The sequence below is a fragment of the Pelobates fuscus genome, chromosome 7 (genome assembly GCF_036172605.1).
Source record: "Pelobates fuscus isolate aPelFus1 chromosome 7, aPelFus1.pri, whole genome shotgun sequence".
In the NCBI taxonomy this organism is placed as follows: Eukaryota; Metazoa; Chordata; class Amphibia; order Anura; family Pelobatidae; genus Pelobates; species Pelobates fuscus.
Genome location: NC_086323.1, coordinates 196,432,272 through 196,446,300, shown reverse-complemented (window position 1 = coordinate 196,446,300; position 14,029 = coordinate 196,432,272). Strand labels below are relative to the sequence as shown.

Below are 14,029 nucleotides of genomic sequence, written 5' to 3'. Positions count from 1 at the left end.
TCCAAAAATGGCCATGGATTCCCACTCTGCCATAAAAAGGTTAGCATAACTGGGTGCAAACCTGGTCCCCATAGCATTCCCCTGGTCCCCATAGCAGTTGTATATAAAGAGTCTAAAAAACAAAAATAATGTTTTTTTTAAATAATATCAATACCTTGAATTATAAAACTTATCTGTTGGTCTGAAATTCTATTTTCTGCCCTTAAGATTTTTTCAACTGCAGAACAACCTTTATCGTGAGGAATGATTGTGTACAAGGATTGTACATCACACGTAAGTAAAAAAATGTCTTTCTAAATAAAATTATTTAAAAATCGGAGTAAATTCATTGAGTCTTTTAAATACAATTTCATACATTTTACTGAAGGTTGTAAAAGAATGTCTAGATATTCAGATAAATTAGATAAAATTGAATTGATCCCTGATACGATAGGCCTACCAGGAGGGTTTATAGCATCTTTATGGATTTTTGGTAGGAAATAGATAACAGGGATTTTTGGGTGAGAGACATTTAGAAATTCAAATTCTGGTTTATTTAAAATATATTGTTCCCAGCCACTATTTAAAAAAGAGGTTAAAACTTGTTGGATTCTTGGGGTCGGATCTTGTGACAATTTCTCATAAACCTTACAATCATTAAGTTGTCTCATAGCTTCTCCCTCATACATATCTTTAGACAATATTACAATCCCTCCACCTTTGTCAGCTGGCTTTATAACAATGTTTACATCTTTTTTGTAATTGTAAAAGTGCCTTGAGTTCTGGTTGTGAAAGATTGTCTCGATTTATATTTTTCTTTTTTGTTTTTTTTCAAAGTCTTTTGTTACCAATTTTTAAAAAACCTCTGGGGGACCTGTTTTAAAATGTGATGGAAAAAAAAGTAGAATTATTTTTCAGAGAGGTAGATATTATATTAGGGCAATCTTCTGATGAGGTAACTGAGGGTTGTGGGGTAGATGCATCTGAGTTTTTGCTGGCAACAAAATCTTTTTAGAGTGGCCTTCCTTACGAATTTATTTATATCTATAAATGCTTTAAATGGCTTGTAAGGATTCATTGGAGCAAATTTCAGTCCTTTGCTAAGGACTGATATTTGTGTGGATGTTAGAGCATTTTGGGATAGGTTAAAGATGCCAAGTTCCTTCTCATTTATAGGGGTTATTGTCGGTCTAGCCTTTCTCTTTTGTGCTCTTCTCTCACTTCTCCTTCCTCTAAACTTAGGCTCTTTTTCTTCGTTTTTATAGGATGCAGTGTTTGTGCGTTATCTTATTTTTTAAAGAAAACGAGAGCAGACAGGAAGAAATGAATAACAGATCCTGACAGAGGGAGAGAAGAGGGATCGATTGGGGAAAGGTAAGTTCGGCATGACAGTGCCGCTTTAATTTCTTCTCAGTCACTATGACACCTGAGGGTCGTATTTCTTATCTATTAAAAATAAATTGTCATTTTTTCTAAGTATTGCAAACAATAATTTATAGTGGCCGATTTCCTTTAACTCACGGTATATTTCTTTCAGGTGTATTTGTAAGGAGAGGTTATACTGAAAGTGGTGACAAGAACAGAAATACACAAAGCAAAGCTATGAAGAAATCTTTTAATAACCGCACCAAGGACTTTCACTCTGAAAAATCAAGCATTTTATCAGATTCCTATATTTTCTCAAAGGAGATAGTAAACATAAACCCCAAACCTTTCTCATGTTCTGAATGTGGAAAATGTTTTGTTCATAAATCATGGCTTGTCAATCATCAGAAAACTCACACAGGAGAGAAACTGTTCTCATGTTCTGAATGTGGAAAATGTTTTGTTCATAAATCAAGGCTTGTCAATCATCAGAAAACTCACACAGGAGAGAAACCGTTCTCATGTTCTGAATGTGGAAAATGTTTTGTCACTAAAGTAAAGCTTGTCAGTCATCAGAGGACTCACACAGGAGAGAAACCATTCTCATGTTCTGAATGTGAAAAAGGTTTTCTTAGTAAAGCAGGTCTTGTCTGTCATCAGAGAACTCACACAGGAGAGAAACCGTTCTCATGTTCTGAATGTGGAAAATGTTTTGTCACTAAAGCAGAGCTTGTCAGTCATCAGAGAACTCACATAGGAGAGAAACCATTCTCATGTTCTGAATGTGAAAAAGGTTTTCTTAGTAAAGCAGGTCTTGTCTGTCATCAGAGAACTCACACAGGAGAGAAACCGTTCTCATGTTCTGAATGTGGAAAATGTTTTGTTCGTAAACCAGAGCTTGTCCGTCATCAGAGAGCTCACACAGGAGAGAAACCGTTCTCATGTTCTGAATGTGGAAAATGTTTTGTCACTAAAGCAGAGCTTGTCAGTCATCAGAGAACTCACACAGGAGAGAAACCGTTCTCATGTTCTGAATGTGGAAATAGTTTTAGGCACCCTTCAAATCTTGTCAGTCATCAGAGAACTCACACAGGAGAGAAACCGTTCTCATGTTCTGAATGTGGAAATAGTTTTAGGCACCCTTCAAATCTTGTCAGTCATCAGAAAACTCACACAGGAGAGAAACCGTTCTCATGTTCTGAATGTGGAAAATGTTTTGTTCGTAAACGAGAGCTTGTCTGGCATCAGAGAACTCACACAGGAGAGAAACCGTTCTCATGTTCTGAATGTGGAAAATGTTTTGTTCGTAAACGAGAGCTTGTCGGTCATCAGAGAACTCACACAGGAGAGAAACCGTTTTCATGTTCTGAATGTGAAAAATGTTTTTGGCAACATTCAAATCTTGTCCGTCATCAGAGAACTCACACAGGAGAGAAACCATTCTCATGTTCTGAATGTGGAAAATGTTTTCGGCAACATTCAAATCTTGTCAGTCATCAGAGAACTCACACAGGAGAGAAACCATTCTCATGTTCTGAATGTGGAAAATGTTTTCGGCGACATTCAAATCTTGTCAGTCATCAGAGGACTCACACAGGAGAGAAACCATTCTCATGTTCTGAATGGGGAAAATGATTTTCCGTTAAACCTAATTTTGATAGACATCATAGATCTCACACAGGTGATGAGTCTCTAAAATTGTATTCTGCATTAACATAGAAATGAAATATCTTGTTTTGTGAATTTTGATCATGCTGACATAGTAAATAGTAATTGTGATAGTAGCAGTCAACGTACATATGATGACTTTCCGGCAACTCAGGATACATTGTGGTTGTATGTTCTGTTTGTTACAGAGTGAAAGGCTACTTCCCCCAACCCCCATGTTAATATAGACCATGGCAGCTCCACTGGTGCACAAGGTTACATCACCTTTTCCCTAACGGGACCATGGTTGCGTTACCGGACCTACAAACCTGATACGACTTGCCAAATAAAGCGATATTCCCCTGCCTACAACTCAAGTCCCTTCTGAGGTCTTTGACCCCCCCTCCCCCCCGCAAGAGTTTCACACACATTCACTCGGATAGAGGAGATATGTATGTCCACCAAAATTCCCTGCAAAACCATTTCTTTAACATACCACTTGGCAGTGGCAGAGGAAGTAACGGACAAACATGTCCTAGCGTGGTATGTGGACTGACACACCACATACACCATGGAACACTGGCACAAAGCCTACACAGCACATAAAGGGAAAACAGCTTGCACACCTGGAACAAATGAGGAAGTTACTACACCGATGGTATATGGTACCAGACAGACTGACGAAAATCTACCCCACCGCCTCTGCAAAATGCTGGAGGTGTAACACAGAAAGGGGAACAATGCTTCACTTATGGGGGACTTGGGCACACAATTTATGCTGCAACCAGCATTGGGACTCCTGTTCCTAACCCTAGGCACATTTAAATTTGTCAAGGGGGCCCTGATCTTCCATATACTGATCTCGGCTCTGACTACAATACCAAGGGAATGGAGATCCACTAGGGCACCCAGCACATGGGACCTGAAAAGAAAGGTTACAACAAACTTCGACTACGAAGCAATGTCGCAAAAACAATTGCATGCCAAAAAATACATCTCAGAGGCAGGGACGCGATGGACGGAGTGCCTTGTGCACCTTCTACAGGACTACTAAGTCCTGGCACCTAGTATTGACTCACTAGCAAGCGACAGAATGCTACCGGAACACACAATCGCACCGAGACCATCCTATATCCTAAATAAGACCATGGGCCCCTAGACATACCCCAGAGGTAGACTAAAGAAATCCGGCAGAGAGGCCCCCTACCAATAGCACAGGAATAAAGAGAAGGTGTCACAATAGGGTCACCCAGGAACACCGCCCTCCAGGAGAGGTAACATGACCTGAACCTCAGTCAACCGAACCCCAGGGACCCCCCCCCTTCCACACCCTCCCCCCCTTACCCTGAAAAATGAAGGACAACACACCTGACTGATTACCCGCTGCTGACCTCACCCGGTCCAAAGGGCACAACAGCCTGAGCCGGACAACCGACCCTAAATAATAGGCAAGGGAAACCTACAACTGGAAAAAGAAGTTGGAGTGTAGCATAGAGGTAGCGGGGGGCGCAACTAGGAGGACAAACGAATGGTGTGAATATACATGTCCTATAAATTATTATTTTTTTTTTTTTTAGTTGTAGAACCACAACCTGTGTTCTTTGTAATCCAGTGTATAAAGCATCCTTTTCACAATTGTAGGGTGGAAATAAATCAAAAGATAGGCCAGGAGGCATGCTATTCAAGAGGAACAAGTGGAGGGCCAAGTAAACCTGTTCAGTACTCCCACAGATCTTCTGTGGCGTAAGGACAGAAGTGCAACATAGACACTGCAGTGGGGCCTGCTGAATTCCATGAAATTAACATGAGGAATTTTCCAACATTTTTCATAAATTATTAATAAAAAATATATTACAATAAATTCACACTCACACACAGCCCCCTAAAACACAAAGCACCCCAGACACCCCACAAAGCACCCCCTCACACACACCGCACCCCCAGACACACAGCACCATCACTCTCACACCGCACCCCCAGATACACACAGCACCATCACTCTCACACAGCACCCTCAGACGCACACAGCACCCCCAGACACACACAGCACCCTCACTCTCACACAGCACCCTCACTCTCACACACACACTGCACACCTCACACATACAATATTTCCAAATTATATATATAAACACACACTACAGCACCCCTCACACTGCACCACTACACACATTATGCTCCAGATACATGCTGGATCCCTTACCCTATATGCACTCTTAATCCTCTACACACACACACAATCTTCTATACACACTCTGGGTCCTTTACACACTAGATCTCCTACACACACACTGCACAACCTACCCACACACTACATTCCTTGTAAGCAAACACATACAACATTCTCTAAACACACCTTCTCTACAACCTCTACACACACTACGTCACCTATACACACACACACTACAGCCCGTATGCACACACTCGCTACATTCCCTATAACACTATGCCCCTATACATGCACTCTACAGCCACTAGCCACACATATTACACCACAAACACAAATGAAATTGACCTATACACAACACCACACCACACTCTACACACACGCAATCCCACAAGCAGGCTCCAAACACATGCACCATACACTTTCCTGGCCCTTTTGTCCTCTGGTATCCCACTTGTGGAGACACCAGAGACAATTTAAAAGCAAACACAGCGCAAGCATGTTATTACATTTGCTTGCGCTGCGCAGAACAAATACAGGGCCTTCTTCTAATGCCAGAGCTTTTCAGCGGGGCTTTGCGCATTGAACCAACATGCTCACTTTGAGAGGGGGCGTGCTTGTCATTAGTGATGTCAAAACACACACTCTCTGTCCCCGCCCCTTCTTAGGGGGCCGCTCTGATTGAAAAATGCCCGGTGTAATGGCACCTCCAGGCATAAAAGGGGGTTAAAAGCCGTTTAGTAGATCTTCCCTTCCAGAGACACAGGCACAGCTACTGTAGACACCAATCCACCGAACCGGAGAAGCATCGAATGCCGTAAACAGGCACACCAGAACCATACGAATGCTGTAAACAGCCGAATAGGAAAAACCATACAAATAGGTTTACACTCCTAGCAGTCGAACTGGAACAGCATACAATAAATCCCCCCCAAGAAAGAGACAAGGCTCTGTTTTGAGGGTCAAGCAGGAACAGACAGAGCTGTGGGTTTATTGTTCTTATATACACATTAGTACCACCCACAGGGTTTTGGAAAACAAACCAATAAACACGTACAATACACTCAGACACTCCCACACAAAATCCTCCCCTCTGCCTGTGATACAATTACCTTACACAATGGGTAATGTAATTATCACAGGCAGAGAAATAGTTTTTCCACATTATTCATACCTTTAAAAATATGCATCACATTCACATACAACTCCCATTTTCAGAATCAGCATACTCCAAATACAAACATACGCCAAAATCTTACAAATGGTCCAGTGGTTCAAAAGATAGATCGTAGTCCTTTGTGACCAAATGAAGCATGGCTTATCTGCCCAAAACCAGTTCCACAGAGTCTTCTATCCTGGAGATAATTGGGAAGTAATCCAATTATTTCCAAGGACAGAGGCAAAACTCCATTGAACACATGGCAGCAAAAGACAATAAAATACATAAAAATATATAACTGTGCAGCCATTGCAAAAAACAGGTACATTCAACATATACCCAGATAGCTCAGATCTGAGCGCACATTATTACTGAATGGTGCTCAGAGCACACATATACAGTTCAATTGCCATGGAGCCAAAGTCTTTCCCATCGTTTTTCATTATACGCAGGGGCTCCATGGCATAGCTATCTGGGGTATCACCGCTCAAACAGGACAAGTACCGAATGACCCGGCTTTCGTGTCTTTGCAGGGGAAAATCAAGCGTTTCAACATGGGACCATATTCTAAAGGCAACAGACAGGCAACCAGGCTCCTCCAATGCACAGTGGCGAGATTGGTCTCGTCACATGTTTCCCCTTTTCCAAACAAACTAACAGGGTATCTGACCTCCTGCCGGTCAGTGCCCTGGTTAGTCCAACAGCCCACCCACAAAACACAATTAGTAGTACAGCCCACCCACAATAACTGGTTACTACACCTGGGTAGAGGAGAAACTTGTCCATGTCCAGGTGCCTCACCACGGCTGTGCGGGGTACTGGTAGGCTGCCTTGGTGGGTTGTTGAGTGGGCAGAGACCAGCGATACTCTGCCCTGGTGCCAGCACTACCACGGAAGTAGCCTGGTTGGAGCCTGGTTGTTGGATACACAGTTCTGCTGCTGGAGTGGGAGACCGACTGTCTCCTCTTTGGCTAAACAGCCCTGTTGCTGGGGGACAGGACCGACCGTCTCTGACCCTGGTAGCTCAGCCTGCTGCTGGGGAATGGAGACTGAGCTCCCAATTCCCTGTACATTGCTCTGCCGCTGGGGAATGGAGACTGGGCTCCCAATTCCCTGTACATTGCTCTGCCGCTGGGGAATGGAGACTGGGCTCCCAATTCCCTGTACATTGCTCTGCCGCTGTGGAATGGAGACTGGGCTCCCAATTCCCTGCAGGACCGGTGGAAAGACCTCGGTCCTATCTCCACCGGCCACCTGGGGTCCTTCCCAGTAAATCTCCACAATATCTTCCCAGCTGAATGGGTCTGGATCTGGGTCTGTCACCTTGCTGTCCTTCTGAGCCTTCCCAATGGAGTGGAAGAGATCTCGGTAGTCCTGCTCCAGTTCCCACTCCAGGGTTGCTAGGTGAGCCAGGTCTTGCTCTACCTCATGGGGGTCATCCCAGTCATGCCTAACCTCCCTCTCGTAGAAGATGTCCTGAAGTCTGGTCTGCGCAGGGCTCCCAAAGTCAGGCTCTGCAAAGGACTCCCATAACAAGTCAGGACCATCAAACTCCTCTCCCTCTGGCTTTTCATGCTCAGCTGTCCAGGGTATATACTGTGCCATATACCACCAGAGCGCCTGGTAGGCATCCTCCAGCCATAGCTCCTGCCATACCCGGTGCTCTAGTTCCTTCACCCATTCCTCCAGGGGCTGCTCTCCCAGGAAGGGCATCCGCAGGGCCACTTGCTTCTGCAATCGCTGCTCTTCACTGGGGAGACTCTCACCCCGCTGGTATTGTACATTATCCAAGGCCTGGTACCAGATGCCTTTCCTTTAATGCATCCCGGTCTTCCAGGTCCTCCTCCTCGTATAACACTGCTGGTTCCATTCTGTTGCTTTTAGGGTCACTGTACTGGGACATGCGTTGCCCCTAACTTGTAAATCCACGGAATGGTGTCTCCTTGTAGCTATCCTTCTGGCTGTAGGAACGATCCCGCCGATTGCCACCAATTGTAACGGCACCCCCAGGCATAAAAGGGGGTTAAAAGCCGTTTAGTAGATCTTCCCTTCCAGAGACACAGGCACAGCTACTGTAGACACCAATTCACCGAACCGGAGAAACATATAATGTAGCGGACTGGGTCCTATACCAGAGTATGCCCCAGTTTCCTGGAGGGGCTGATGGCTCACCTCCTGCCCAGTGATTATGGCCCTGGGGGTATTGCCCTTTAAAGACAGTATTTGGGCATGATGGATTTTTATTATGTGGCTACTGGCCCTTTAAGCACAGTGTATGGACTTCTATTAGACTGTGTATAGATTGTGTATAGGAAGGTGTACCCCTCCCCCATTTTCCGTCCCATTGTTCTCCAGCAGGGCGTAGTCCCAGGCACACTGCCAGACTAGTTGGAACTGGTTTGGGCTGGAGAGCCATGCTTCAGTGTTATTCACCCAGATCAGGGCTATCATGGGATACCACATTTGGGGGTGTACCCTATGTATTTGGGGTACATCTAGAAGTTGCAGAAAAATATGTACATTTTAATTCTGTTAACAAATAAGCTGATGGGAGGAGATGTGTGGGTTGTACCTTGTACTTTATTGGTTAATGTACTAATTATTGTGGGTGGCTCCCTTGCACGGGAGCATTGCATAAAAGCAGGGTTTGTGTGATTAAAAGTTAATTTCTACTCCTGATACTATGTGTCGTCCAGTGATTGGGAAAGGTGATGGGATATTATTGGATTCTATTACTGACTGCTGGATATTCTCAGGGATTTATTACTTGTTCCTGCCTTCTCTGGATATACTGGTGGAGTTAAGCTGTGAGAAATCAGCTCTCCGCTACATTGGTTGGCAGCGTCGGGATCCAGATCCACAGAGGAGCAAGTACCAGTAAAGGCAACAGCACCAATGGCGGAATACAGAGCAGAAAAGGGACCAGTTTGGGTACAGAACAACCCAGCAGAGGAACAGGGGCGGTTGGAATTTCAGAGAGAACTGCAATTCCGGCTGTCATTCTATGGGGAAACTCCACCAACAGAAGACAGAAGTACAGGAGTTTGCATGAAGACAAAGGGTTCAACAAACTCCAGAGAGGAACAGCACCTTAGAGACACAGGAATCAATATGGAGCGACATAGAGCCAGCAAGTCCCTGGACAACGCTCGAGGTGAAAGATGAGTTTAACCGGAGGTTACAGTGCATCTTGTCCGCAGAGAGGACGCCCGACAAGAGATGTGGGAAGAAACTCTGGAGGGTGTACAGCGTTGGCGAGGTGAGCGCTGTGAAGAAATGACTCTGCTATTCAGTATTTCTGCCTGTTTCTTGCTATTTCTGTATGTTTTCAATCGACAGATGGAACTGCAGAATAAAGACCACCCCTGGCTCACTTAACTTCAAAGCCGGCATCACTTTCACCCTCTAAGTGTGCGGCCAGCGTTCGTACTACCGAACGCCACGTGGCAGAGAAAACTGCGGCCATCTTTTTTCAGTCAAACAAAGGCAGCGGGACGTGGTCGTCGAGTGTCTGGAACTAAAATCGGACACTCGACTTCCCGAACACCGGTCCCAAACGTACGAACGCTGGAACTATATGTACCGACTAGCTAGAGCGCTATTCGGTACATTTGTGTGTACGAATGAGGGGAACAATCGCTGCTAAGAGCCAGGGGAATTCAGTTAGTTTTTATATTCGTATGCTTTACCAAGGGAATTATCTTGTGAAGCTATTTGTATTTCGTATGGATTTCGTTCCTTGTAACTACCGAACGGAGGTCTCTCTACATTAGACTCGGGAGGGAGGAAACTACCGAAAGAGGTTTGGCTAGACTTGGTATCCTTACAACTGGTGGCAAGCGGAGGGATTCGAATCCCGAATGGACATTTCAAACCAAGCAAGGGACTGGCTCAGCAGTACTAGCTACTTAAAAGAACCACACTAAAGGATTTACTGGAAGCTCGAGGAAGAGTGGCAAGTAACAAGACAAAAGCCACGTTGATTGCAGAATTAATACAGAGCGACAGTACCAGTAATACAGAGATGGATCAAGAGGAAGAAACCGTGATGCAAAAGGACATCCAATGGATTATCAGTCTATTGGGACCCAACCCAACTACAAAGGCGGTTCTGCAGGTCATGGCACAAGCCAGACAATCGCAAAAAGAGCGAGAGGACCGGGACAGACCGCCACAGGGAGATTTACTACACTCCCCGGGAAGTACTGGGGAACTACCAAAGAAGGTAAATTATGCAGCATTTAAATCTTTTAATGACAATGAGATGGAAATTGACAGTTACTTACAAGTATTTGAACGTCAATGTGCACTGGAGGAATTAGACTCCACAAAATGGGCTGAAGTAATTGGCAGTAAATTATCAGGTAGAGCAGCTAAGGCGCTGCGAGCAGTACCTGAGGGGGACATACATAATTATGACAAGATAAGACATTTTGTTGGCCAGATATGCTGTAACCCCGGAGGCATACCGGAAAAAGTTTAGAGATCTGAGAAAGACTGGGAGAGATTCCCATACGGAATGGGCTTTTCGGCTACACAGGGCGGCCCGTAATTGGATGAAGGGCTGCCAAGCAACCACCCTGGAGGATGCTTTGCAACTAATGTTATTGGAGCAATTTTGTAATCACACTGCAGAGGACATCAAAGACTGGGTTAAAGATAGAAAACCGAAAACTGTGGAGGAAGACGCCAGGTTAGCGGACAAGTATCAGGATAACAGGAGGAAGGAACAAGGGGCGAGCAGACCACCTTTTAAGCTTAACTACACGGCTCCAACAACCCCTACCCCTCCTAGACCCTCCATGAGTAACCCCTCACCGAGCCCAGCAAGCACATCTCGACCCCCTGCAGTGTGCCATTATTGCAAGCAACCGGGACATTATAAGAATCAGTGCCCTCGCTTAAACCGGGGAAGCTGGGAAAGGCAACCCCCACAACAACCCAGGGCAGCCGCTCATTGTGTGCAACAAGAAAGCACAACCTATGTCCCTAACCAAGAAGAACAGTGGAGTGTGTTACACGAGGTCAACCCAGTGCAAGCTGGGGGTGACAACCGGGACCACCACCGCCAATGGATTACCGTAGATGGCATGGGGGCCCGGGCGCTGAGAGACTCTGGGGCTACTTTGACTGTGGTGCAACCTCACACGATCAGGGCTCAAGCTTGCACTGGACGCACAGTCGCTGTGAGGGTGGCTGGGGGCGCTATCCACAAACTGCCCACCGCCAATATCCTTGTCGATTGGGGTTCAGGGTCTAAACAGCTGGAGGTTGGGATTATGCAAGAACTACCAGCTGAGGTTTTGTTGGGGAATGATGTTGGATGCGTAACCTCTCAACTAGCCCGAGACACCCCTGCAGAGGCATACCCGGTTACTACCCGAGCTCAAGCCAGACTGGAGGCACCGCTGCACTCTGAGGAAAATCAGGTAGGAGTCGAAATACCCCCCTTACCTGATCCCCCTTCCCCTTTTTGGGATACACCCCAGGGGTTTGAACAAGAGCAGAGTACCGACCCCACATTAGAGGGATATAGGAAGGCAGTAGCCGCTACCCCAGGGAACAACCCGCACGAAAAGTTTGAATGGTATAAGGGATTACTGTATAGAGTGACCGGGGGGGTGGGACAAGGGGCCACCCAGGTCATCAAAAGACAGTTAATTGTACCCCGTAAATTCCGGGCTGAGTTATTAAAACTCAGTCATGACATTCCCCTAGCAGGACATCTAGGGGTCAAAAAGACAAGGGACAGGTTAACCCAAACATTCTTCTGGCCTAGGGTCACACAGGACCTCAAGTATTATTGCAGGACGTGCGACGTATGTCAAAGGGTAGGGAAAAGGGGGGCCTTCGGAAGGCCAAACTCCACCCATTGCCCATTATAGAACAGCCTTTTCACCGAGTAGCGGTGGACTTAATAGGACCCCTCAGCCGACCCAGCCAGTCGCGCAAAAAGTTCATACTAACGGTACGCCACTAGATACCCGGAGGCAGTCGCCCTCACCAACATAGAGGCAGAGACCGTGGCAGAGGCCCTCATTAAGATATTCACCCGGATAGGTTTCCCTCAGGAGATCCTATCCAATCGGGGAACTCAGTTCACGGCAACCCTGACACAACAATTGTGGCAGAGCTGTGGAGTGAAAACCCTGTTCAGCGCCCCATATCACCCCCAGACTAACGGGCTCTGTGAACGTTTCAATGGCACTCTAAAACAGATGCTAAAAACCTTTACAGAGTCCCACAAGAATTGGGAGAAATTCCTTCCCCACCTTCTGTTTGCCTACCGTGAGGTGCCCCAGGCCTCCACTGGGTTTTCCCCCTTCGAACTCCTGTTCGGGAGAAAAGTTCGGGGCCCACTGGATCTCGTACGGGAACACTGGGAGGGCAAAACAGATGAGGGGGGGTCCCTATCGTCCAGTATGTTCTGGAGTTCCGGGACCGTCTGCGGGCTCTCACCGAATCTGTTCGGGAGAACCTGCAGACGGCCCAGGAGGACCAGAGGAAGTGGTACGATAGGGGAGCCCGAGATAGAGTACTGGACATCGGGCAGAAGGTATTAGCTTTGAGACCAGTTAAGAAAGACAAGCTGCAAGCAGCCTGGCAGGGACCGTTTAAGGTAGTAGAACGGATTAGCGAGACTACCTACATTGTGAGCAAATGCTCAGATGAAAGGCTGACCAAAGCCTTCCATGTGAACATGCTCAAACCCTATTTTGAGAGAACAGAGGATGTGGGCGCCGTGTGTGCCCCCGCCACGGAGGATAGTGAAGGACTACCCCTTCCTGATTTACTAGACACCTCCCCCTGTACTATTGACCAAGTAAGCTTGGGTCAAAATTTAAACCCCATAGAGAAGGGTGAGGCCACTCAACTGCTGCAGGGATACCGAGAGATGTTTTCAGCCACCCCAGGCTATACCTCCGCTGCGGTACACCGCGTGGAAACCCAGGGAGAGACGCCATTACGGCAACAACCATATCGGATCCCTGAGGCAGTGCGTGCGAGTATGCTCACCGAATTAAGGGAGATGTTGCAACTAGGGGTTATAGAACCCTCCCAAAGTCCTTGGGCCTCCCCGGTAGTACTAGTACCGAAGCGCGATGGCACCACACGCTTCTGTGTAGACTATCGGAGGCTTAATGATCGTACCATAACAGACGCCTACCCTATGCCCAGAATAGATGAGCTCTTAGACCGTATGGCGGGGGGGGAACTACTTGACTACCCTGGACCTGTGCAAAGGTTATTGGCAGATCCCCTTGGAGCCTGCGGCCATTCCCAAGTTGGCATTCGTCACCCCATTTGGGCTTTACCAATTCAAGGTTATGCCCTTTGGGGTGAAGAATGCCCCGGCTACGTTTCAGAGGATGGCCGATAGGCTCCTGGAGGAGTTTCAGGACTTTGCATGTGCATATCTAGATGATATTGCCATCTACAGCCGCACATGGGGAGACCATCTGGGCCACGTGTCCCGGGTACTCAAACGAATCCACCTCGCAGGGCTCACATTGAAACCCGACAAATGTCATGTAGGCATGGCCGAGGTACAGTATCTCGGCCACAGGGTGGGCTCCGGTAGACAACGTCCAGAGCCAGCTAAGGTAGAGGCCATAGCCAACTGGCCCCAACCTCGTACCAAAACCCAGGTACTAGCCTTCTTAGGGACGGCCGGTTATTACAGAAAGTTTGTCCCAGAGTACAGCGCCCTG

At 46.6% G+C, this 14,029-nt stretch overlaps 2 protein-coding genes across 2 annotated transcripts in view; both read left to right on the top strand.

Moving 5' to 3' along the window:
• The window catches only part of LOC134568436 (oocyte zinc finger protein XlCOF7.1-like), a 382,451-nt gene that overhangs the window by 16,925 nt on the left and 351,497 nt on the right, over nt 1–14,029 (top strand). The gene's annotated exons all lie outside the window — the stretch shown is intronic.
• On the top strand, nt 224–2,979 carry LOC134568433 (oocyte zinc finger protein XlCOF7.1-like). The gene is made up of 3 exons (XM_063427022.1): nt 224–273; nt 1,245–1,353; nt 1,517–2,979. Exon 3 carries the CDS (start codon nt 1,582–1,584, stop codon nt 2,977–2,979), a length of 1,398 nt encoding a protein of 465 aa, XP_063283092.1. The 5' UTR covers nt 224–273; nt 1,245–1,353; nt 1,517–1,581.